Below are 26,445 nucleotides of genomic sequence, written 5' to 3'. Positions count from 1 at the left end.
CAGTATGGGGGCAGATCCCAAGGGACTGTGCCTTAACCCCGGTAACTCACTCTGCTCTCATCTTCTCAGCAATGTGGTTTTTATGTCCCTTTGAGTTGTTTGGAGAAGCAAAAAAGAGATCCTCTCTCAAAGGAAAGGCATTCTTCTCTGCCCGCTTTTTAGTTAGTATCCATGTTTCAGTGCAGGTTTTCAGGCCTTGCTGTCTGAGTATAAGGCCTTGAAGTAACAGACCCCACGCCATAGACTGTGAGGCTTCTCACCCCGCTACTCTTGATTGACCAGTGGTCTGTAGCCTTCGCCACAAATACCCGAGTTGCTCATTTCTCACACATAAGCCAGCATCATAAAATGCAGTGGCTGAATCTAAGAATCATTTCAACGTAACCTCCTTTCTAAAAGGGCCATGCTAGCAAGTCGGTCCTGTGCTTGGGTTAACTACTGCCTTCATTCCAAGCTGTTAGCACAATCCGATGGCCTGGAAGATGTGTCATTTTTTTTCTCCTTTGTTATTCAAACACTTTTGGAGCCTTTTAGATGGAGAATAGACGTAATCCAGATAGAATTTCCTTATTATTAAAAGATAGCAGTTGTTTTTTGTGCCTTAAAATTCTTAGAAACGAGTTGCCACTGAAAAGTTTATCCTCAAGAGGGTCTTGCTCCCATGGTCTGGTCTGCAGACCACTAGGGCATCGCCAGGGAGGTCGCTGGAAATGCAGACTCCCAGGCCTGCTCCATCCAAATCTGCATCTTCACCAGACCCGCAGGTGATTGTGTGCACAGTGAAGACCGAAAGGGTCTGCTTTAGGGTAAAACCGTTCCTTTGATGCTGATCTTTAATGATATTTTGAATTCAGAAGTGAACACACAGCCCCACGGCTTTGCTTTCTAAACAGTCTGCTCCTGTTTTAATGGAATATACACCTTTAAAAATTAGCCACAGAATTTTCCACCCACAACGGTAGGAGTGTATCTCGTTTTATTTAGGAAGCAATTTGTATGTGATCTGGACCGCTGGTTTGCAAACTTTTTTCTTTTTTGTCTTAAGGTACGAGGCTACCCCACGCTGCTGCTTTTCCGAGGCGGGAAGAAGGTCAGTGAGCACAGTGGAGGCAGAGACCTTGACTCCTTACACCGCTTTGTCCTGGGCCAAGCGAAAGACGAACTCTAGGAACACAGTTGGAAGTCGCCTCTCCTGCCCAGCTCCCGCACCCTGCGTTTAGGAGTTCAATCCCACAGAGGCCACTGGGTTCCCAGTGGTGGCTGTTCAGAAAGCAGAACATACTAAGCGTGAGGTATCTTCTTTGTGTGTGTGTTTTCCAAGCCAACACACACTACAGATTCTTTATTAAGTAAGTTTCTCTAAGTAAATGTGTAACTCATGGTCACTGTGTAAATATTTTCAGTGGCGATATATCCCCTTTGACCTTCTCTTGATGAAATTTAAATGGTTTCCTTTGAGACTAAAGTAGAGTTGAGGGAAATCAAACTGCTGGACTATTTGTGGCTCCTGAATTGAGTGATTTTGGTGAAAGAAAGCACGTCCAAAGCATAGTTTGTTAACTGCCCACGAGTTCTGGAAAGGTGGCCTTGTGGCAGTATTGATGTTCCTCTGATCTTAAGGTCACAGTTGACTCAATACTGTGGTTGGGCCATAGCATGGAGCAGATTTAAAAGCAAAAACCCACACCTCTGGAAGATACCTTCACGGCCACTGCTGGAGCTTCTGTTTCTGTGAATACTTCTCTCAGTGTGAGAGGTTAGCCATAATGAAAGCAGCATTACTTCTGACTGCGCCTGCGTAAGAGAATGCTGATGCCATAACTTTACGTGTTGATACTTGTCGAATCAGTTACTGTTCAGGGATCCTTCTGTTTCTCATGGGGTGAAACATTTCTTTAGTTCATCCTGTTGTCAACATGAAGCTAGAGTCCACGTGAACTTTAAGATTGGATGTCTTAGAAAGGGTAGGCATGGAAAATTCCACGAGGCTCATTCTGAGCATTTCATTAACTCATAGAAAGATGCCAGTTGTATTTGTCACCTGGGGTGACAAGACCAGACAGGCTTTCCCAGGTCTGGGTATCCAGGGAGGCTCTGCAGCCCTGCTGAAGGGCCCTAACTAGAGTTTCTGATTCTGTTTCTCAGTAGTCCTTTTAGAGGCTTGCTATACTCGGTCTGCTTCAAGGAGGTCGACCTTCTAATGTATGAAGAATGGGATGCATTTGATCTCAAGACCAAAGACAGATGTCAGCGGGCTGCTCTGGCCCTGGCGTGCATGGCCGTGGCAGCTGTTGATGCCAGTGTCCTCTAACTCATGCTATCCTTGTGATTAAACACTTTTACTATCTCTCTTGGGAATAAGCACTTGTAGGACTAAGCTCTAAGATCATCGAGCTACTTCCCATGATAATCACTTTGCGTCCAACACCCTTCACCCACCTCCCATGCGCAAGGGGATGTGGATATTTGGCCCAAAGTAACTATTGGTAGGAATCTTAGAAACAAGACCACGTACTTATACTGTCTGAGGCAGAAGATAACAGCAGCATCTCGACCAGCCTCTGCCTTAAAGGAAATCTTTATTAATCATGTATGGGTTCACAGATAATTCTTTAAAAAAAAAAAAAAAAAAACCCAACCTCCTAGAGAAGCACAACTGTCAAGAGTGGCTTCAGCTTTGCATCACGAGTCTTGTATTCCAAGAAAATCAAAGTGGTACAATTTGTTTGTTTACACCATGATACTTTCTAAATAAACTCTTTTTTTAACAAGTCTGGTCTTTCTTTCCTTCAATGTTACAGCAAAACAGATATAAAATAGACAATAAATTATAGTTTATATTTACAAAAAAAGCTGTAAGTGCAAACAGTTGTAGATTATAAATGTATTATTTAATCAGTTTAGTATGAAATTGCCTTCCCAGTACATGATTGTGAAAAAGACATTTAGAAAATATTCTAAAATTTAATCTGAGCCTCACTTTCTACAAGGGAAATCATGATTTCCGTTCATAAACAGCATGATCATCCCCTAACACCATTCTTACAAGCTGGGCACCCTCAATTTGTTTTCTTTGTTGGTTCTAACCCTGTGGCATGGTATGCTGTATAGTAAAAAGGCAGAGAACCACTTTACTGAAATAGGTATGAGAGCCGGCAGTCCAGAAGTTAATGTGCTGGTCAAAGAACCATTCCGATAAGAGGTGCAGCACTGCCTTCACGTGTTACACGGTTACACACCCCTTGTAGCCTCACCTCAGTGTAATCAGTCTACTTTTGGTACTAGCAAAGAGTACAGCAAATGGAAGATTGAGGTGTAGAAATGGTATGTTTTGGCTGAAATACGTACATTTTCACACCAACAAAACTCCAGCACGAACATATAACAGCAATGACTGAGACAAAGGCGCCCCATGGAGCCCTGGCTGTGGCCTGGGCTGTGGGTCCTGTGGACTTCCTGGGAATGAAATCTGAACAGAGGCGTCCCCCCCACTTCCCCAATTCCGGTTTTGTGTAAAATCTACCTTTGATAGACAGTACTGAACCAGCTGATCCTTTAGCCAAGAATACATTTAACTCCTTTGAGATTATTTTCCCTATTTACTAACAAACACCCCAAATAGCTTGATCTACAGCTAAAACTAATTTTGGTGGGTTTTTGAGGGAGGAGGGTAGGAAGAGCTTCACGGTTATGTTTCTGCAGTTACCAGACCTTACACTACAGACATCCAAACTCAGCTTGCTACAGACCAACAACTACTCACGTCATTTACCAAGTGAGCAAATTATTAATGAGGTCCTTTAAAACCTTCTTAGGTAATAAGGCACTGGCATGAGATAGTTTCAAAGTCTCATCATCCCACCTCCAACTGTGCTTCTGTGTTTTTTAAGGCAGATGTAATCTAGGAATCCAAGGCAGAATGTGTGTCCCCAGCATCTGGTTTCGAGTTAGTGGCATCCACAAGCTCTTACAACCATATTCCTGTATTTTTTCAGAATGACATTGGAGTTGTCATCAAAGTAAAGAACTGAGATGGCATTTAGTTTAGTTGGCGCACAGCACGGTTTGGGGACATACTCAGGGTTCATAAGGTGAACCTGTTCCAAAACAGAAGGGGAGAAAGGTACCTTAGAAATGACACCTGGTCTTAGCTTACTCCCACTTAAAAAACAAAGTCTCCGAGAGCTCACCAAGGTCTGCACGATCGCGTGGTTGGTTGCATTCATGTGTGCGTTGAGTGGGAAGGAGCATTCTCCATCACAGTAATTGGCAGCATAGCCCTTGGGTGCAATGATCCAGTCCTTAATTTAATGCAAAGGAAGCAACAAAAGGTTAGCATGAATTTCTCACACTATTTATGCTTTTCAGGAATGCTGTGAAAAGGTATTTTTCACATTGGACAGGCAAGGATACAGATGCAGGAAGGCTTAGGAATTTGTCCAAGTTCACATTCAAGGGGCAATGCTGGGAAGTGAACCTTGTCGATCTGACCCCAGAGCCCCCGCTCCTTGCAGAGGCCCACAGGGCCTCAGCTGCTACCTGGAAGCACGTAGGTCGCCGGCAATATGTGCTTGAACCCAAGAAAGCCTCTCCAGGAGCCCACGGTGCTCCTGTGGAAGTAGTGCCACCTGCATATGGAAGCTACCTTTTATCGCTCACCACCTATGATTGAAGTTGCTGCCTTTCTTACAAACTAGTAATGGTTCTCAGGTATGGGGCAAACGTGTGCTCTTCTGCATCGTTTGGGTGAGCCAGTTTGTAGCCACTGGAGAAGTTAACCATTAGGTAATTTTTTTTCCAACCTTGTCTCAATTAAAATGTGTTTAAATGCCCAAATATATGTCCTATGCACTTTGAAAGGATGAGGTGAGAGTATTGGGAAATGTGGCTATTGATTTTCGAGGGATCACAGAGCTCAGGCACCCCAGGAAGGTGTTGGAGCGCCTGGTGCCCCACAGACTAAGCTTCCTCTGCCTCACTCCAGGAGCCTGAGCATTTGGGAGGGCTCCTCAGGACTTCCACAGAAGGAAGCAGCCCAGCCTTCAAGCTCTAGATGTTTGGTGATGGCTGCCACCATTCAGATGAGAGTAAACTGCTGAGAAAGGACCTTTGTCCCCCGTGTCTGGAGAACTCACCTGCCATCCCAGGTCTTGGAAACTCACATACAGCTCATGCTTCCTGCAGGCTGTTTTCAATTCACTGCTGTTGTAATCTGTTGGAGGAGATCAAAAGATGCACCCATCAACTCATTAATTCCTTCACAGCGAGTTTACCACATGCCAGGCTCTGTACTAGGCTCAGGATAGCCTCCTAGACACAAGTGTGGTCACCCAATAGCTACGTCAGGTTCCTGACTGTTGGCCTGAATGTCTTATGGAGTCCGTTTTGTCTACCCTGGGGTCAGTACTGGGCGCAGGGTGACTTGAATGGACATCTTTAAGCAACCGAGGTGTGTGGTGAGCCCTGCTGCATGCAAGGCCTATGGAGGCGTGGGCCAACTTGCCCAGTACACCCTGGAGGCGCCTGACTGGGAAGGCATCACATTCACATCATCAGACAATGCTACTAGGCAGGATTTGCTGCAGTCCAAACAGGGACCATTTTGAAGCTGCACAGGGGCTTTAAAGACAGCTGCCCGGCCAGGAGAGTATCCTGAAGGAAGAGTAATGGTGGAGTGGGGCCTAACCGGGAGGCCCAGGAATGGGGGAGACGGAGACACCATGCAGAGGCAATGCTCTCTCTGGCTGTACTCCCACCTCACTGCCAGGGTTGAGCCCTTGCATGCTAATGCAATAATACTGAGCCAGTGCTTCCTCATGAGACTCTGCCGAAGTGCATGTACCCACCCTGTGCAGCACAGGAGCCACTAGCCTGGCTTAACTTAATCACCAGCAAGAGCACTGGGAGTGCCCCGGTTCACTGAGACCCACTGGAGCGACTCTTACGTGACATGCCTTCTGCCTGGCACCACAGCCAATAGACGGAAAGTCAGACATGGCTTCCCTCCTCCAAGAACTTAGTGAACGAAGGGGTGGTGTAAAACAGACACACAGATAACTCCAATACAAACCAGAACATGGATGCTACGGGCAAAGGCCATAGGCAAGTATCACATAGGCAAGGGCCATAGGCAAATGTCCCTTCAGAGAAGGGACAGTTCAGAGTGGGAGTGAGAGGAAGAGAGAGGAGTTCTGCTGGAATGGATTTAAGGATGTGTCAAGCAGGGTCAGATGAGATAAAGCTGGAGAAATGGATGGCCTAGGCTGCCAACCACAATGCTTCGGACTTCCCTCCAGAGGCACAAAGTGAGCCTCTGCAGGCTTCTGAGCTGGACAGCAACGTTTCGAGCTGTGATTCTAAAGGATTAATCAATCTGGAGTTGTGTTTGAGAGTGCTAGAGAGGATGGATAAAAGGCAAGGAGAAGGCTTTAGAGAAAGGTCATCTAATGTGGGATGTCAGTGGGTGTAAGAGCTTAGGTCATTTGCAGGCTATCCTTTCCCTTTTCAACTACATAAGCCAATAAGTCACCTAATTGTTGAAAGCCTGTTTGAACTTGATTTACTAACTTCTAACTCCCACAGTCTTCCTGGCTCTGAAGCAGGAGAGAGCATACAGATTTCATTAATTTTTTTTTTTTTTTTTTTTTTTTTTTTTGGGACAGTCTTGCTCTGTCGCCCAGACTGAAGTGCAATGGCACGATCTTGGCTCACTGCAACCTCTGCCTCCTGGGTTCAAGAGATTCTCCTGCCTCAGTCTCCCGAGTAGCTGGGACTACAGGCGCAAGCCACCACGCCCAGCTAATTTTTTGTACTTTTAGCAGAGAAGGGGTTTCAACACGTTGGCCAAGCTGGTCTCAAACTACTGACCTTAAGTGATCTGCCCATCTCAGCCTCACAGAGTGCTGAGATTACAGGTGTGAGCCACCATGCCCCACCAGATTTCATGATTTTTTAAGGAAAAGAGACAAACAGTAACTCAGGCCAGTGGCCTATACTGGGAGAAGAGACGGGGCAACTTTTTTAGGTGGTTTATAATTCTAAATTTATTCATCCTCTCCACCTGCCTATGTTACCCAACAGAACCACCCTGCCTATAACTTCAAGGACCCCAGAGAAGCCCTGGAGGGAAATTTTCACAATGCAGGACAAGGACTCTCTCAGTAAAAACAATCAACCAACTATCACCATGAGACAGAAACTTCCTACTGAAAAGAACTGCTGAACAAAAATGAATCAGCCACACAGTCTCTCAAGATGATGGCTGGAATGCAAGGGAAGACCCAGAGGACCCCAGAGACTGTGGATAAGTCTTCTGAACTAAGCTCTAAAGGAAGAATAACAAAAGAAAATAACAAAACTAAAAACAAACAAAAACTAGAGAAAAAAAGGAAGAATACCTAAAATAACGGAAGGAAGAAAAGGACTAGAAACCTTAAAGCAAAATTATGGGGAAAAAACATGAAAAAAGAACAGGTAGATGTAAAAAGAGTCAAACAGAACTTTATAAAAAGCATAATCACTGAAAATAACAATGAAATCAGATTAGATATAACTGATGATCAGATTAAACAGGTTAAACATTAGTTGTCTAATTAACAGATTAAACAATTACTTAACAGATTAGTTATACATTAAACAGATAAGCATCAAATTATACATAACTGAAGACAGAATTAAAGAATTCAACAGTATATTTGAAATCTCTTCAAATATAGCACAGAGTCAAATGGCCAAAATACATGACTCTCTCTTTGTAAAGAGACACGAAAGAGAGAATGAAAAGTCCAACATATTTCTAATAGGAATTTCGGAAGACAGTAATAGGGGAGTAGTAGTATTTGAAGACATAATGATTGGGAATTTTCTAGAACTAAAGAAAAGCAAACATCTTTAAGTTGAAAAGGCCCAACGAGTTCCAAGCGGATCAGATAAATTCTTATCTAGCCACATCTAGTGAAACTATATCAAACACATAAATTCTTAAAAGCAACCCAGAGATAAGAAAATTACTTACAAAGAAACACAAAATGGATAGCAAACTTAACAAAAATACCCATTAAAAAGTTAAATAATATGAAAATGATGCCATCAAACCGAGAATGCCATACCCAGCTGTAGTGGGTATTTACTGTTTTTGCTACCCAGCTTTTGGGAAGACTTCCCATGTGGGGGAATGCCTAGACAGGTGGGACTCAGAGCCCCATTTCCCATAACAGATAGCTCCCCTCTTTGTACCCTAGCATCTGAAGTATGGACTCATGACTTCATCAAAGCCAATCAAATGTTTCCACCCTGCAGTATATAACTTGAGGGAGTGACTCAAAGGTGAAATCAAGAATGGGTAGTATGGCAGCCAGTGTCTAGGGTGATGACCGCATTGGAGGGATCCAAAGCACACTGTCCCATGACTAGGATCTGAGCCTTGATTTCCTGATTTAAGTCTCCAGCCTTTCTGTTGATTGGGTAAGTTCCCTGGTATGCTTATTTTTCTTTCATTACAGTCTGCTTCTACTGCATGCAATCTAGAGCACTGTGATACTTAATTCTGTATCAGCTTGATTGGACTATGGAATGCCCAAGTAACTGATAAAACTTTTTTTTCTGCAATGGGGTTTTGCTCTGTCACCCAAGCTGGAGCACAGTGGCACAATCATGGCTCACTGCAGACTTGACCTCCTGGGCTCAAGCGATCCTACTACTCAGCCTCCCCAGCAGCTGGGACTACAGGAACGGGCCACCACAAGCTAATTTTTAATGTAGAGATGGGGACTTGCTATATTGCGAGGCTGGTCTCGAACTCCTGGCCTCAAGCAAGCCTCCTGCCTTGGCCTCCCCAAAGTGCTGAGATTACAGGTGTAAGCTACTGAGCCTGGCAACTGTTAAGACATTATTTTTGGGTGTGTCTGTGAAGGTATTTCTGGAAGAAATAAGTATTTGAGTCAGTAGACTGAGTAAAATAGACCTGCCCTCACCAACACGGGTGGGTATCATCTCCTCTGTTCAGGGCCCAGAGAGAATAAAAAGACAGAGGAAGGGCAAATTCTCTTTTATTGAGCTGGGTCATTGTCTTCTCTTGCCCTGGGACATCAGAGCTCCCAGTTCCCAGGGCTTTGCACTTCAGGACTTACACCAGCAGCCCTCCCCGGCACTCAGGGCTTTGACTTCCAACTACGACTTACACCACTGGCTTACCTGGTTCTCAAGCCTTTGGACTCAGACTGAATTACACCACCAGCTTTCCTGGTTCTCCAGCTTGCAGACAGCAGCTCATGTGACTTCTTGGCCTCCGTAATTGCCTGAGTCAATTCCCATAATAAATCTCCTCATCCATCCATCTATCTATCTATCTATCTATCTATCTATCTATCTATCTATCCTATTGATTGTTTCTCTGAAAAATTCTGACTAGTAAAACCCCTGACTAGCTAAATTATTCTTCAATAGTTAGGGCGTAGAGAGCACAGGGTGGCAGTGTGCTATCTCACATAGCATTGACAAGCTTGTCTGGATTTTTGTGGGTTTTAAAAAAATTTTTGAGACAGGGTCTCACTCTATTGCCCAGGCTGGAGTGCAGTGGTGTGATCGTGGCTCACTGAAGCCTCCAACTCCCGGGCTCAAGTGATGCTCCCACCTCAGCCTTCCGAGTAGCTGGGTGTACATCACACACCTGGCCAATTCTTTAAATACTTTGCATAGATGGTGTTCCTCTATGTTGCCTAGGCTGGTCCTGAACTCCTGGGCTCAAGTGATCTTCCTGCTTTAGCCTCCCAAAGTGCTGGGATTACAGGCGTGGGCCACCTCGCCCGGCCTTGTCTTTCTGTTAAGGTATCTTCTAAGCAAAGGAGGAGCCTTGGGAGTGAGGCACGAGGCCATCTGGGATGAGAGAATTTCCTAGAGTGGGAATGACAATGCGAAGGCCCCGAGGAAGCAGCCTGCTTCACCTATTCCAGGAACAACCATGCGGCCGCTGTGATGTGTTAATTAGCAACCCACATCCTCTATCAACCTCCTGAGCACACAGCCAGATGACATTTCCCACTGCAGTTAGCTGTGGCCATGTGCCTGGATTCTGCCCATGAATGTGGGGAAGAAGGGATGTGTGGTACTGCCAGGCCTGGCCCTCCTAACTACCTGCCCCCTACCCCATCAGCCTTCCACTCACTCTTTCCTCTCCTGCCTGCTGGGTGCAGCAGGGGAGTCTCCCGAAGACCCCAAGGTCCTAACACCCTGCACTCTTAAAGGTGTCCTGGGTTAGATGAGAAACTGCATGATCACGCTACTCACAGTCTTAGTCTGGAATTTTCCCCATCCAACCTCATTCTGCTTGTGAAGTAAGCTTCCTCCAAAATACCCTCTCGTGCTAGGGACCAAAATCTCCATGAAGACCATCTTGGCATCATTTGGTCATGTAAAAAGCAAAGATTTCTACAAACAACTTTCTCTCCCAGGTCAAGCAGACATGGGCAGTGTGAAAATAATAAATGTATCTCTGGTCTTGGTCCCCAATTCCTGGCACCAAGCTTTGACAATGCTTAGACTTGAGTGTCTTTGTTATGCTCCTGAGGCCCTAGATTGTACACAGTGAGCCCCCACAGTCTCTAGGACCTCATTAGCTTCGGGATGGGGACTAGTTACCAAAAAAGCTAGGCACAGGATTGGGGGGTTGGAACTTTGGCTTAGCCTGGCCTCTGGGGGGCTGGAGACAGAGTTCAGTCACATGGCCAATGATTCAATTGTGCAGTGCAATTAAACCCCACATAAAAACTCTCGACAGTGAGGCTCAGTGGAGCTTCCAGGTTGGTGAACATACTGATGTTTCAAGAGGACGGTGCACCCAAAAGGGTGTGGAAGCTCCAACCACCCGTGCCTATCCCCTTGACCTTGCCTACGAGTCTCTTCATCTGGCTGGTCCTGAGTCATACCCCTTATAATAAAACTATGATTGTAAGTATAGCACTTTCTTGAGTTCTGTGAATTGTTCCAGCAAATTATCAAACATGAAGGGCGGTCATGTGAACTCCCAAATTTGTAGGCAAGACAGACAGAAGCATGGCTGCCCTGTGGACCTCACTTGTGCCTGGTGTCTGAAATGACAGCAGTCTCCTTGGGGACCTTGCCCTTTAACTTGGGTCTGTGCTAACTCCAGGTGGCTATCATCAGAATTGAACTGAGGCCAGATGTGGCGGCTCATGCCTGTAATCCCAGCACTATTGGAGGCTAAGGTGGGAAGATCGTTTCAACCCAGGAGTTTGAGATCAGCCTGGACAACACAGACCCTGTCTCTACAAAATATAAAATTAGCTGGGCATAGTGGTGTGTGCCTGTGGTCTCGGCTATTTGGGAGGCTAAGGTGGGAGGACTGTTTGAGCCCTGGAGGTTGAAGCTGCAATGAGCCCTGATTATACCACTGTACTCCAGCCTGGGCAAGAGAGCAAGACCCTGCCTAAAAAAAAAAATTGAATTGTAGGACACTTAATTGGTGTGAAGAATTGCTGGCAGAACACAGGCAGAGACCACCACTTCATGTCTGGATTTCCAGTTTCTTTTTCTGCTGGATGGAACCAAGATGACATAGTCAAAGGGCTTTGCTTCTAACTTCACCAGCAGTTCTGGGTTTCTGTGAACCTGCTGTTGATTTGACTCTCTCAATGCTCAACAAAGAGAACCTTCTCTGTAAGAACAGCTATTTCTTTTAGCGCCAGACACTGGCATTTTTGTTGTTAAGTAAGGATCAGGGCCAGAGAGAGCAAAGGGAGGAATTCAACTCTCCTGTTTTTCTTCCTACAGATACTCTCAGGCCAGGCTTAAATTTCCTTATAATTCCATGTTAAGTGTTGGCAAAGAACATATAAATATTTGTGAAGGTTGATGCTCCTCGGAATACTCGTGTCTGCCACTCAGGGTCGGTACCGTGGGTTCTGCATGGAATTACAGTGACACACTTTTTTTTTTTTTTTTTTTAACAGATTGACAAATTACAGAGAAAACTTTCCCCTCACTCCCACTGCCCTTGGTATTGGTTTTGATGAATGGGCTGAAGATGGCCAGTGGAAATGTATGTGGTGACAATTCAACAGGAACATGGTCACTCCAGTGGGACAAAGGGAGGTAACACAGCTTTGCCCCAATGGATTCACCAGTCAAGGGCGGGGCAGAGAAAGGAAGTGAGACAGCTAGAGAGAGGCAACAAACCAAAAACCAGAGAAGCAGACCCAAGACGGAGGAGCCTTCCCCACCACCCCCGCCGCCGGGACAGAAGCTCTCAGTGTGTGACTGGCAGGTGGCCTGTGCCGGATACCGGGGATCATCAGGGAGCTTCTCTAAAGTGCAGAGTTCTCAGCCCAATCCCAGACCCATGAGTCAGAGCCACTGAGATCATGCCCCTGGCTGTCCACGTGTGCCTGTGACACCAGAACTGGAACTGCTGCCCTCTAGACAAGAGGCTCACACACAGGTAGTGCTACTGCCCTGCTGAGACACCAAGTTTGTCTTGGGACACCAAGGCTCCCCAGCATCCCCTGACACAGCTGCAGTCAGGGCCCAATATTGGTCCCGAGAGACATTTTCCAGGGATCTGGCTTTTTCAAAGTTGAATGCACAGTGAAATCTGGTCCCCCTCAAGGGCAGGGGCACCAGACGCCCAGAGGCAATTTTCCCCCTCAAGACAAGGCCCCAGGTGCTCATCCAGGGCAACTTGGACAAGCAGGGCCCAGCCATAGGTGGGTTTGGGCAAAAAACTGTTGAGTGATCAGGTGACACAGATGACAAAATCCAACAATCATAAAAGCCCCCCAGGACGAATTCCTTCCATAAGCAGAAGGTAACTCCCTGGCCTGCTCTTACGCAGGCAGAAACATTCCCCTCGCCAAAGATTTTTGAGCTTTGAGAATATATCAGATGTTAATTGCCTTTAGCAGCACGGCTTTCAGTCCCATTTAATAAACTGCTTCCATAGGGAAACCTTCAGGTACAGTTAGTATTAAAAAGCCCAAATCCTTCCTCTCTTCTCCAAATGAACATTACAGATATTTGAACATGGGTTTTAAGCGGAGTTTTTTTTTTTTTCTAGCACCAGAGTTGACTTTTAATTTGTCCCAAAGCCACTGAAGCAAAAACCATGATAAAACATTCTGCTTTCCTTTATAACTCCCTCAGTAAACACACACACACACACACACACACACACACACACACACACACAAAACTATTTGTAGGAAAAAAATGGCTTTGGACATGAGATTTAAATGGGTTTCATCTCACAGTGTGGGACAGGCAAGTGGGGCCCATCATACAGGAAGCTTCTAAAACTCCCTTTGGGGATGGAGATCAACTCTAAAGATCCAAGACAGGCTGGGTGCAGTGGTTCACGCCTGTAATCCCAGCACTTTGGGAGGCCGAGGCAGGTGGATCATTTGAGGTCAGGAGTTTGAGACCAGCCTGACCAACATGGTGAAACCCTGCCTCTACTAAAAATACAAAAAATCAGATGGGCATGGTGGCACGTGCCTGTAGTCCCAGCTACTCGGGAGGCTGAGGCAGGAGAATCACTTGAACTCGGGAGGCAGAGGTTGCAGTGAGCTGAGATCGTGCCACTGCACTCCAGCCTGGCAACAGAGCGAGACCCGGTTTTTTTTTTCTTTTTTTAAAGATCCAAGATAGACATGTCTGTTTCCCCTAAGGAAGGTTCTTCAGCAAGAATCCCCATGACCTATAGTGGAAAAGAAGGTGGCAGAGACAGGCACCGTCCCCCTCAGAAGGAGAACAGCGTTGGGCAGAGGTCCCAGCTGTGGTGCCCAAAGCGTGTCCTTTATGACGCCTTTATGTTTCCAATACCTTGCCTTCATTTTTCCAATACTTTGCCAAAGGGAGGCTTGCATCTCATTTAGGCCTTCTGCACAATGAAATCAGTGGTAGAGAAACAGGCAGAAGTGTCCCATCCATTCCCAACGGCGGGACCATGTGGAAGTACCTGCCATTTTCTACCGTAAGAGACCGGGGTGTTCCAATCCAGAATTCATCTTGGAATAAAGCATCAGGTCCAGCCATGGCTCTGACATCCCTCTCCCAAGCCCCAGGTGTGTCTTTCATTATCTGTCATTCCTCCAGGTTACCTAGGGGCCAGTACACCTGGGAGGGGTTGCTGGGGGCTAACTTGAAAGGAGCCATATGGAGGTGCATTTTTCTGGAGTCCAGCGGATGGGAGGGAGGACACAGTGATGCAGTCTCCTTGTCCTTGAGACACAACTGAGCTTTCGCATCTGAGAGTCCTGTTCTGAGGGTAGTGGTGGAGGGGGCATAGCTCCCTTCCTGGGGACCATCAGGGGTACATGCTGCAGCTCCCAGCACACACGCCTCTGGCTGATCCACTTTCTCTGTCCTCTAGCATCTTCCTGCCCCCTGCTCCTCCTGTTGCAGGTCCACGTTCCACACAGGCTCTGCTGAGCTCCTACAGTCTGCTCAGTTCTGGTGGGGAGTTCTCATCTCAGTTGCTGGGCCTTGGCCCTGACAATCAGCTTCCTTGCTGACAGCCTCTGCTGCCCGACCTTAAGTCCTGGTCTCCCCTGTGATGACTGAGGAGACATTCCATCTACAGGAGAAAACAAATGGGAAGGCTGCCTGGGCCCATGTGACAGTGACGGGGCGGGGCATCCTAATCGTCCCAAGGCAAACTGAAAACTGCAGAATAGCTCTCTCATCCAGCACAGTGAGGACAGGGCACCCTTGACCCCAGTAGAAGGCGGCTAGCTGGGCCGGGACTTCCTCACAGAACCATGTCCCCAGGCAGCGGCACATGCACTGTACACATTGCCTATACCCCCAATGCAGGGGTCACACCCCACACTAACATCTGGGTTAATTCCACCCAGCATCCTTTTTATCTGCCCCTCCTGAAGAGCCACACACACAGCAAAGTGCAAAGGAGCCCACTGTTGGTTTAGCTCTGAAGCTCAATCCCTATATGCCATGACAGGCCAGTGACAGGCAGGCTTCCCTGGCACTGGAGGCCAGGAGGGTCCCATAGGTATGAGACCCAGAGGAGAAGGGAAGGGCGCAGCCACCATCCTGACTCTCAGGCAGGTATTGTGCGGGGAGGCTGCACTGCGGGGCTGGAGGGCCACCATGCAGCTGCTGCTGTGAGCATGATGGGGCTAGGGCGCTGCAGCAAGCCTGTGGGCTCCCAGGGCAGGTGCGCCTGAGTCACGGCAGCCAGAGCCAGCCTGGGTCCCAGTGACCCTGCCTGCTGCGCTTTGCAACTTCAGTAGAGGAGGACAGCGAAACAAAGGGCAAGACAGGGAGAAGGGAAACAGGCAGAAGAGAAAGAATGTCAGGGACACCACAGAAAGCAGGTGAGGAGGAGGGAGAGGGAGAGGGGTGGGCAGGGAGTCGTCTCCTCACCAGGGCTTCTGCAGAGGGGCCACTCGGCTGCCCTGGGCTGACGCTGCAGGCCCTGCCAGCTCAGCCGGGTGTCCCCGCTCAGCAGGTCACACACAGCCAAGAAAATACCAGCACTGCAGGGGACTGGGCAAAGCAGCATGCTCCACGTGTATTTCCCAGCTTTCCTGAGCTCAGGCTACAGACTCTTCCCAAAAGAAACTTGTTTTTTTAGAGGGAATAATTCACTACTTTAATTTCCCTTCTCTCCTAGAATGACAAGGGTGAGGGCCACATAGAGGCTGTTAAAGCAGCACCTCCGTCTTCATGGGCCTGGCCGCTCTTTCCTTATCTCTGGGCCTTATCGGCCCCATCTTATCCAAAACAAGCCTCTCGCTCCCACTCGCCCAGCAGAATCAATACAGCCATTGAGGAACGCGCAGCAGGTGCCAGCTCCTTGTGTCACTGACACTACGAGAGGCCAGGGACTACACTGGGGTTTTGATTTCTGGTGTCAATAATCTCCTAACAGTTGATGGGGTTGGGGTGGGGGTGACAGTCTGATTTTCAGAGTCTAGATTTTGTTTCTAACTTGGATGGTCAACAGTGAGAAGCAAGAGTGAGGCCCTATTTTTCGGTTGCTCCAGGAGATTTCAGGATCTCATAAGGCCCCATTTAATCTGGGTGGGACTTTGGTCTCTTTTCAGCCTTTGTCTTGATTCTAAAAGAATATGGAACTGTTCTACAAATAGACAAAGGTTTCCTTTAAAGACCTAGCTCTGAGACCCCCAGTGCTCTAAGCACCTTCTATACCCTCTGCCACTTCCTAGACTGAGTCTCCTGGCCCCAGTGCCCTCCCAGGATGGCAATGATTGGGAATGACTTAGGCATCTCATGGTACCTGCATAAGCCTCTTCTTATTGCCTTTTAGAATTGTTGCCATTTGCACATTTGCAAGGAGTGAACCTTGGGAGGAGGTAGAAGGGAACTTTCCAATCTGTTTCACTCTTTGATAGCCATTATCCTCGAACAAGAGTTGAGCATGATAGAAGTGAAGCTTTTGATTCTGACTTTATTTTTTGGTGATTCTAACTTTTAGATCACTATTTGCCATGCCTGTCCTCCATGTCTATGGAGAATTAAGGTTTGATTTCCTATAGGAAGCCCTCAACCAAACTCTACTTAACCAAGACATCTGCAAGCCAAGCTGCAGGCCCTAAAACTTTAAGATCACAACAACAAATCACAATTCCCAACTTTCCTGGAGAACTAGAAACTGCTAGTTCACAGTCCTGAGCTGTGTCTATTCTTCCCAAGCTTTGAATGTCCATGGCGGACCGACCCAGTCAGCTCTGGCTATCCCCAACCCATGGATGCCAATGGTCAAGTAGTGAGGACACTGTAACAATGAGACCCCCAGTCTGGACTGGATTTCCTTGAAATGTACAGCAAAAGATTGCACAGTTATAATAAACAACTCAAACAGTTGTTTTGCAAGAGATGAATCCTGATTACTTTATGCTGAAAGCCTACTGAATGGTCCCAACCGGGAAGCTTAAAGGGCGGAAGATATAAACTATCGAGAAGAAGGTCAGCAGTATCCCTGAATGTACTAGAGCCACATATCCCCCCAAGGTCCTTAAAGATACATGTTTGGGTGGGTGGGAAAAGAAGCAAAGGAGAACTTACTCTAAGAAATGCTGGCCGGGCGCAGTGGCTCATACCTGTAATCCCAACACTTTGGGAGGCCGAGGCAGGTGGATCACTTGAGGTCAGGAGTTCGAGACCAGCCTGACCAACATGGTGAAACTCCGTCTCTACTAAAAATACAAAATTATCCAGGAGTGGTGTTGCACGCCTGTGATCCCAGCTACTTGGGAGGCTGAGGCAGGAGAATCGCTTGAACCCAGGAGGAGGAGGTTGCCCTGAGCTGAGATGGCACCATTGCACTCCAGCCTGGCCAACAAGAGTGAAACTGTCTCAAAAACAAACAAACGAAAAAGAAATGCTAACAGGTGGCATTGGTGCAATGGCAGACTCATTCCAAAGGACAGACAGGGTCTCAAGAGGCTGCTGGGTCATAGATGGTTGGCAGAGCTGGGTAGTGACAACATAAACATCAAGACTGAAAGAGACTACTCCAATTTCACATGAATCATTAAAGTGCAGATAATGTTTCCAAACTGTCATCTATCAAAACAAAGACCAATTCTGCCTCACAGCAGCAGCAGCAGAGCAGACTTCAGACTTACCAGCTGACTTGAAATTGCTTTAGCTACACCCTCTCAAAAGAGGTCTTGGAAAGATCCTGGAAAATTAGCCAAATGAAAATTTAGAATCACCCAATGGAACTTCAAGGCCATTTGTTCATGGACCTTGTCATGGATTGGCCAAGTGGTATCACAGTCCCCCAGAAGACAAAATAGTGAACCCCAAGGGAGAGCCACCATAAAAGAGGGTGAATGATTACAAGTAGAAGGAGATCACCAAACTGGAGCTACACAACCTGAGGACAGGAGTTGCAAGAGCAGCAGGCTGGTAAGAAATGGAGGCTGAAAAAGAATTGGTAGATTGGTTAAAATCCCCAATGGGGCAAGGCAGGCTAGGACCAGGACTAGTCAAACACATGTAAAAACAATAAATGATACCATGCAGAGGCTATCCAAGCCCCTGGAGAAGTGTAACAGAGCCAACATCCAGCCTTCATTTAGAGCAGCCAGCTGCAGAGAAGCAAGGGCAAGTGAAAGCCATCCAGGGAGACGTCGGTCCAAACCACTCTCCAGTGCACATGTTTGGAAAGTCCAGCTCGAAAGCCAAGTACAAATGTTTGAGTAGATTTTGGTGGGTGGTGGGGCTCCTGGCCTCTCCCCTGCTGCGCACTAGTCTTGCCGTCTCAGGCATAGACAGCTCAATTCCAAAAATAGCCTCTTATTTCCTTGCCACGTTTCACCCTGATGACAGGCAATTTGATGAATGAATGCTAACTTCTTTACCCAGATGTAGGACGATCCCTGGTGGGCTGCTTCTGGTGGTGGTTGTTTTGGTGGAGAACTATCAACTCCCTGGGAGCACGCCACGGAAGAAGGGGGCAGCAGAGACAACACAATCTTTTCCTTCCAACTTCCAAAAGATTTACAAGCAGAAAGTCTGCCTGCAGTCACGCCAGAGTACACCACTTTTCTGTTACTGTAACATCTACCTGGTTCATGAAGGCCCAGCAACATCTGGCCTCACAGAGACCCCAAAGGACACCAGACAGCCCATTGCTCCGGGTAGCAGACCATCTCTCTGGAAATCTTTTCTGGGAGAGGAATCTCTTCCTCAGCATGTCCACTCCCATTAATGGAAGAATAGGTAAGGAAGAAAGAGCCAAAAACATAAAGAAGCGCTTCGGTGGGCCAGACACGAGCAATTTCCCAGATCAGTTAGAGGATCTTTGAAGAGAATGAGAAGGAGGGAGCGTCCTTCATCATCATTCTTTCTTGGGGGCCTTTAAATAGGTGAGGCCAGAGAGATTTGGTATGAACCCTTTTGTCTTTGTACCGTTGAAAGGGACAAAGCAAATTTGGAAGTACTGGCTTGGGAGGTGGGCGGGGGGAGACCACTGAAAAACAGAGATATTTGCACCTATTACCACTTAGATCAACTTGAATATCCATATTTAATTTAAGCTCATCAAATTGAAAAAAAGTTGAAAGGGACTTGGAAAATAATAATTGGTTGATATTGCTAAAATCAAAATCAGACACAACATCTTTTCTCAATTTAAAAGCATTAGTGTGTGCATTGGGTGGGGGGGTGCTGAATAAAATCAAGTGAAATTTTAATTTTAAAAAGCAATCAACATTTCAAGAGATGCCTCTATGTCTGAGGTCCCAGTACCAAACTGACCACAGTTCATTAATAAATTGAAGCCTACCACTGGCAGACTTCATCATCATAGCCCGAAGGAAAACACTGAGATTATTAACTCTATGCAGCAGGCTGCCTCTGAGTGAATAAAGGAAAGCAAGCATTTCTTCTCTTTTCCAAAAACCCCAACCCTGACTGTTTCTAGTGAATACAGGAACACCCATGCTGTGAGTAACGCTTCCAAGAAACACCAGGATGACAAGAAGCAAAATGTCACATCACACTGGGTGGTGGATCCTCAAGCTCCACATCCAAGTTACTGGTAAAATAGACAGTTTACTTAAGTCGGAACCCAAAATGGAGACAATGCTTCCCAAAGGAAAAATAGGTACTTTGGGAAGTTGCATTAACTCTGGCCATCAAAAATGACATTTCTGTACAATTACCTGGAAGAACTGATGCATCTTCCAGAATTATTTTCCTTGTTTTCCAGGGATCCCAACATATGCCCTGAGAACCTACTTCCTACAATGGCATATAAATAATCTTTGAGTGCTATTATGAGCCAGATTTTGATGCTTTTCATTTAATTCCAGCAAATCTGCAAGGCATTCAGCATCCCCATCTTACAGGTGAGTCAACGGAAGCTGAAACAGATTAAATGTGTCCAAAATCACAGGGTAGCAACCAGGGAAACAAGTACTCTGACTGCAAATCCCACTGCCAATCTTCACCTTTATGGTTGATTCTCAAGCTATTTAAATAGCCAAAGGACCCCAGAATTTGCAAGCACCAGCATTAGAGTCAGAAGTGTCTGGGTTTCCATTCAATCCTAACTAGCTGTGGGGAGGGAACATCCAGTCTCCCTTCCTCTGGGCTTCCATGGGTGGATTTCCATGCCACTTCCTAAAAACACACTGGGGAGAACTTTTTTTTTCTTTTTTTTTTTTTTTGCGATGGAGTCTGGCTCTGTCGCTCAGGCTGGAGTGAGGTGGCATAATCTCAGCTCACTGCAACCTCCGCCTCCTGGGTTCAAGTGATTCTCCTGCTTCAGCCTCCCCAGTAGCTGGGATTATAGGCACATGCCACCACACCCAGCTAATTTTTTGTATTTTTAGTAGGGATGGGGTTTCACCATGTTGGCCAGGCTGGTCTCGAACTCCCAACCTCAAGTAATCCGCCCACCTCAGCCTCCCAAGTGTGAGGATTATAGGCGTGAGCCACTGCACCCAGCCAGGGAGAACATTGCTGAAAGAGCACTCAGCTGACACTCAGGCAGTAGAGGTGGTTTCTCTCTTGCCCTTTGAATGTGTCTGTTCTGAGCAGAATGGGACTCCCCTTATTCCTTAGCTCCCGGGTAAGCACATAGTTCAGGTCTGGCCAATCAGAGCACTCCCCACCCAGCAGTGTGCTTCAGGGTGGGGGACGCAACCCCAGCCAAGCCAACCGGAGTCGTGCCCTGGATTTCTGCTGAAGAAGGGCTCTGTCTGAGGTTGAGGTTGCCAAGGGTAACAAAATCCTGGAACCACTGGTTGCCTTCCTGGCCACCATATAGAGATAGTTTTACTAAGAATTCCACCAACAAAGAAAAATAGAAAAACAGAAAAAGAGAGCGATTCCTGATTATCATCTGAGCCCACGGATCCAGCCATGCCTAAAGATAGAACCCTGGCCAGGCGCAGTGGCTCACACCTGTAATCTCAGCACTTTGGGAGGCCAAGGCGGGCGGATCATGAGGTCAGGAGATTGAGACCATCCAGGTCAACATGGTGAAACCCCATCTCTACTAAAAATACAAAAAATTAGCCAGGCGTGGTGGCAGGCACTTATAGTCCCAGCTACTCGGGAGGCTGAGGCACAAGAATGGCATGAACCCAGGAGGCGGAGCTTGCAGTGAGCCGAGATTGTGCCACTGCACTCCAGCCTGGGCGACACAGGGAGACTCCGTCTCAAAAAAAAAAAAAAAAAAAAAAAATAGAACCCCTGAACCTCTCCGTTAAGTGAGCCAATGAAATCCATCCTAGAGGGCTGAGTTGACCTTCCTTCCCTTCCAGCCAAGAGCACTGACAAATACAAGTTCATATTACACAAGTGTACCAAGTTTGCTTGCACATAATAACCCCCCAGCATAACGCAACTAGAAAAAAGAATCTAGGTGCTCCCAGGGTTTTGATGGGAATTTAAAAAAGAGCTGGAGAAATGTAACCAAACAAAAAGATGCTTGTCTGGATCAACAGGCAGTCACGATGCCTGCAGCCTGAGTCTTCAGGTAACAAGTGTTCCACGCTGAGGGCCCTCAGAACCCATGTCGATGTTCTGCGACTGTACAAGGTACCATCATGCATATGATGCCTACGTGCCTTTGGATTTGCTGTGCAGAAGCTGCTCAGCATCTGAGACTGTGGACACAACTTTTGTTCTGAGGCCAACAAGGCTTTCTGGAAACACAGGCTCCCCACAAACCCACCTGAAGCACTGGAGACCCGCGCCACGTCCTGGGACTGGGTAGAGCGATTGCGACTCTGCTGTCGGCGCCGGCTGGAGGCTGACCTGGTGGCGCGCACGTGGACCTCACTCACTTTGAAGAAAGCCACCATGAAGGGCTGCTTGTCGTAAGGGCCGTCTCTGCCCACCAGACCCGCGGCTCGGGGGTGGACGTGGACTCCTTTAATGCAAATCAAAGCATGCATCTCTTTATTCCACAGAAACTTATTCCTGTAGCTACAACAGTTAAGGGATACTTCCTAGTTTCCCAAGTGCTAATAATTAAAATGAGTCTGAAGAAGATCATGTATCCCCAAACCTTGGCTGGCACCCATGGGATGTGGCACCTTTTGGCAGAATCAAAGCACTCCTTTCAAAGTTTCAGAATCACATGAAGGAGTGGCATGAACTCCTGGGCTCTCCTGTTTCTGCTAGATTACGAATCTGCAGTTACTCTGCCCTCCCTGGTGGGCAGATCAGCAGTGGGGGCCTCAAGTTGCTGGCTCTGGTGCTGCAGGAGGAGTGGGTACTGCAAACCTGTTCATCCATCAGGATTTAAACAGATGCGCCTGCCTCTCTCTTACTCACCTTATCCCCCGCAACCTGCCTCTGCCTAGGAAAGCTGTCCTCCCGTCGCCATCCTCTTGGAAACATTACCACTCTCCTGTCTCCAAGGTGCCCAAGCCTGTTTTCAATTCCTTTCTAGGAGGCCTCCGGGAAAGGTTTTGGTTCTCAATGCAAGTCACAGGGGATCAGCAAATGAGGCCATCCTGAAGCTGAGGACTTGACTGTCGCCCACGGTTCTAACACAACTGCTGTAAGGGAAATGCGTGAAACGGATGACTTGCTGGACGTTGGGAGGCTTGCGGATAATAACTTACCATCCCTTGTCACCACGCTCAGCTGAAGCCCCATGTTATGCTGCGGAGTCACAACCCACAGATTGCTAGTGGCCGTGATGTCAAATTCCAGCCAGCCTTCTTCTGAGGCCCACACTACACGGGTGTCCAACAAAAACAGGTCAGAGTCTCTGAAAGAAACAAAAAATGGCCTGGTGAATAGCGCACTGCCCGAAGCTCCTTCCCACTCTTTCCTGTCTCGGCGTCAGGATAAAAAATGCCCGAGTCAGATCACATCTACCAGTGAGGCACAAGCACAGTGACCTGCCATAGCTCTGAAAGGCGTGGTACCACCCAGGACACAGGCATGACACAATTAGGAGACAGGTACACCTGATAAGGCGCTTCATAGAAATCAGCTTTCACCTGGACACAGGCAGACCCTCTCAACTTTACCAAAGATCTTGCTAGTGCTGCTTATGACAGATCTTTTTGCAAATTAGGATAAATTACAAATAAACGATTATTTAAAAAACTTTTTTTTTGAGACTGGGTCTCACTCTGTCACCTAGGCTATAGTGCAGTGGCATTTACATTTTAATACTTCTACTATGTTTTAAAAATTTATTTATGATACTATTAGTGACTAGCTTACTTTATGGCTAATAAGCTCTAAAAACAGGGAAAGTAGGAGACAGCAAGAAACAGGATTGAGAAAAGATAAAAATCAGCATCCGTATGAGCATTTACAAATTGGGCTTTGCTCATTTTTTCTTGTTTTGCAATTGGGACTGAAAATCTTCTCATTTGTTCCTATGAAATAAAGAGAAGCAAGAAGCCACATCACATCCCTAAGTAATCATCTACTATTTTAATTAAGGCCTCTGAATGGTCGGTCTGCAGTGAGTATCCAGTCCTTCCCCATATGGAGTGTGTAGCCAAGGGTGGATGCTGAGTGATTTTAAAGTTCATCCCAGCACAGCAGTAAGCTATGGCTGGGGTTCTTTGAGGCAAAGTCAGAGAACCCATTCCTTCCATTAGGCCCCGCTGGGAAGACTTTGACATTTTTCACAGTTTTTAACTAACATAATCTAGGGGCTGTGGGATGACGGTGTGAGGGTCTCCTTCTGCTCACCTGCATTTTATGATAGGTCAGTGCCAGGGGATGGTCATCTTTGTGTGTTTTAGGGACAATCTGAATCCGCGTATTCATCCCACAGCCACTAGAATGAGATGGCCTGGGATTCCCATGACAGGGAAGGCTGTATTTTGGCCATGAAAAGACTCAAAGCTCCTGGTATTGGAAATATTTTGCTGCAATATCTTACAGAGATAGAAAAATGACTAAAATTAAGTACTAAGTTTAAGATGAGCATATATTTACATAAGTTACAAAGTGCTTTCATCTACTTCTCTGTTTGGTCCTTACACCAATCCTAAAAGCCAGGCAGAGCGTCACGGTCTCCACTTACAGCTGGGGAACCTGAGACTCAGACACGAGGCTACCATCATGTGGTCAAGATCTCAAGCTAATAAGTGAAAAAACAGGACCTAGTTTTGGATTCAAAGAGCTTTCCATAATAACATACTGTCTCATTGAGATGATTACCAAAGACAACCTGTGAGGAATGAATGAACTTCATCTCTAATCCATCAAATTCTTATGAGGCCAGTGAAACATCAAGTTCAAATGGTTAGATTTCTCAGAGGAGGAACGAACAGTTTCTCCTGCCTCCATGGCCACTTAAAGTGAGAAGGGAACTCTATTGTCGTCTTTTCCAAGGATAAACAGTAGGCACAGCTAAAAGTCGTTTACTCAGCTGCTTAACAGAGTCTGCGGGAGGCCACATTCTGGCCTGCCCAGTTGAAAGCTCCCTCCGATGTGGATGCGTCACACCCCCTGTTGACAAATTACCCCCCATCACTGAGGTAACAACTGTGAGCAGGGAGATGGGGGGCGGGTGTCCATGGAAAACAACAAGCAGAGATTGGAAGGCCAAGGCTTTGAAGTCAGATGTAAGAGGACATCAATTCTGTTCTGGAAGGTCACAGAAGACCCTCATCCAGCAATAACAGACAGTACAGACAGCACTGTGGGAAAGTAGCCCCGGTCCCAGAGGAAGCACAGCACACATCGGTGGCACGGGCAGAATGTGGCTGGCCCTCTCTAGCATCAAGACCCGGTGGGAATCTCAAGGGTGAGGCTGTCCTCAAGGAGGGGCCGTGAGCACATGCCGAGTTACCTCTGACGACTAGATTAGGCACCTACATTTTAAAGAGTTATAATAAGCATACACAGAAATACAGTTCAAAGCGTGAGGGTAGCACAGCTGGCAGAATGAGCTTTTATTTTAAAGATCAGCATTTGTGATAAAGAAAATGGCAGCCTCATCCAAGATAATGTGGGGAATGAGAGAGATGCACATCATCCGAGGAGGAGGAGGAAAACAGAAGAGCAGAAAGAGAAGGAATGAATTAAAGAGGCAGAACATGAATCAAAAGTTAAACTTGGGGCAAAGGCAGATGAGGATTACCCGTCATGACATGAAGCAATTGCACCTACAGGGTCAGTGCGGATTCGTGGATGTGGGGAGCCCAGTTTCCATCCCGACTCTGCTACCGTGTCACTCTGGGGCCCCATGAATTTGCGTTGTTCTGTGGCACACTTCTCTAATCGTACAATGAGAACACTGCCTGTTCTCACTGCTTAAGAAGCTTGTGAGGTCAACAAGTGCAGTCTAGTGGCTGAGCATCAAAAGATGAAAACTCTCTGTGGTCCTACGGCGGCGAGGAAGGCTTGGACTTCAATGTTTAGATCTAGGGTGCTCGGGGCCTTTGGAAGGGAAATGAGGCAGAGCATGGACTTCAGATAATTGGGCCAAGTGGGATAGAGGAACAGCGAATACTGACTGTGTCAACAGCCTTTATTCCTCAGGACAGCCAGAAAAGGCAGGACCTATGTCGTCTCTTCTACAGCTGAGCCCCCAGAGAGGGTCTCAAGGTCACATGGCTGTTAAATGGGCCAAATGGAATTTAATCAGAGCCCAGGTCCTTAGCCATCACATATCTAAAAAGTAGAGTCATGAAGCAGACAGGGCAGAGGCTGAAAGTACTGTCCAAGGGCTCAGAATAAAGTAAGGGACCAAAATCTACCACATACAAATGCTAAAGTCAGCTGGATACAGAAAATACAGTAAGATACACAGGACAGGCACAGGTTAAAAATCACCAGTTGGGAAGGCTGGGTGTTGTGGCTCATGCCTGTAATACTAGAACTTTGCGAGGCTGAGGTGGGAGGATTGCCAGAGGCCAGGAATTTGAGACCAGCCTGGGAAACATGGCGAAACCCTACCTCTACAAAAAAATACAAAAATCTGCCAGGCATGGTAGTGCACTCCTGTAGTCCCAACTACTCGGGAAGCTGAGGCGAGAGGATCACCTGAGTCCGAGGAAGTGGAGGCTGCAGTGAGCCATGATCGTACCTCTGCACTCCAGCCTGGGCGACAGAGTGAGACCCTGTCTAAATAAATAAATCCATCGCCAGTGGGCCTCCCCCATCAGGGTCAGGTAGGTATGAGACTGCGTGCAGGAAGGCGCCCGAGATGGCTGGTGTCAGTTGTAGATGGTGACATTGTGGTGGAGCCCCAGTGACCCTCTCAATCGTTCTCTGCTCCTTCCAAGCAGAATATGCTGTGTCCAGCATGAGAACATCACGAATGTGTTCACACCACCAGGGAGAGGAACTTGAAAAAGGAATAAAGCTTTAAGACACAACTTCACGGGTTCATCCTCAAAGCTTCCAACAACTCAGATATTGAAGAGATGCTATTGGTGACAAATCACTAAAACGGTTCTGGTCTGACCCGCATCCACTAACGTTTCCTCAGGGATACATGGC

At 47.0% G+C, this 26,445-nt stretch overlaps 2 protein-coding genes across 3 annotated transcripts in view; one reads left to right on the top strand and one right to left on the bottom strand.

Moving 5' to 3' along the window:
* TXNDC5 (thioredoxin domain containing 5) overlaps positions 1-2,766 on the top strand; it is a 28,927-nt gene extending 26,161 nt beyond the window's left edge. Inside the window, exons 10-11 of one of the 2 annotated variants that reach the window (XR_004031357.1) lie at positions 1,046-1,222; positions 2,146-2,766. Coding sequence is in view for 1 of the 2 variants with exons in the window: in XM_003272246.4 (XP_003272294.2) it covers positions 1,046-1,168 (123 nt within the window). In the remaining variant the exon portion in view is untranslated. Of the gene's footprint in view, positions 1-1,045 lie in introns of both variants that reach the window. The other variant, XM_003272246.4, reaches the window with a different exon arrangement.
* The window catches only part of BMP6 (bone morphogenetic protein 6), a 156,364-nt gene continuing 132,517 nt past the window's right edge, over positions 2,599-26,445 (bottom strand). The window contains exons 3-7 of the mRNA XM_030817272.1: positions 22,590-22,738; positions 21,692-21,889; positions 5,136-5,212; positions 4,191-4,301; positions 2,599-4,097 (exon numbers count right to left, since the gene is read on the bottom strand). Of these exons, the coding sequence (XP_030673132.1) occupies positions 3,948-4,097; positions 4,191-4,301; positions 5,136-5,212; positions 21,692-21,889; positions 22,590-22,738 (685 nt within the window). The 3' untranslated portion in view covers positions 2,599-3,947. The remainder of the gene's footprint in view (positions 4,098-4,190; positions 4,302-5,135; positions 5,213-21,691; positions 21,890-22,589; positions 22,739-26,445) is intronic.

This window comes from Nomascus leucogenys, chromosome 8, assembly GCF_006542625.1.
Source record: "Nomascus leucogenys isolate Asia chromosome 8, Asia_NLE_v1, whole genome shotgun sequence".
Classification (NCBI taxonomy): Eukaryota; Metazoa; Chordata; class Mammalia; order Primates; family Hylobatidae; genus Nomascus; species Nomascus leucogenys.
The sequence above is the reverse complement of the archived record's forward strand: the minus strand, read 5'-3'. Positions and strand labels throughout refer to the sequence as shown.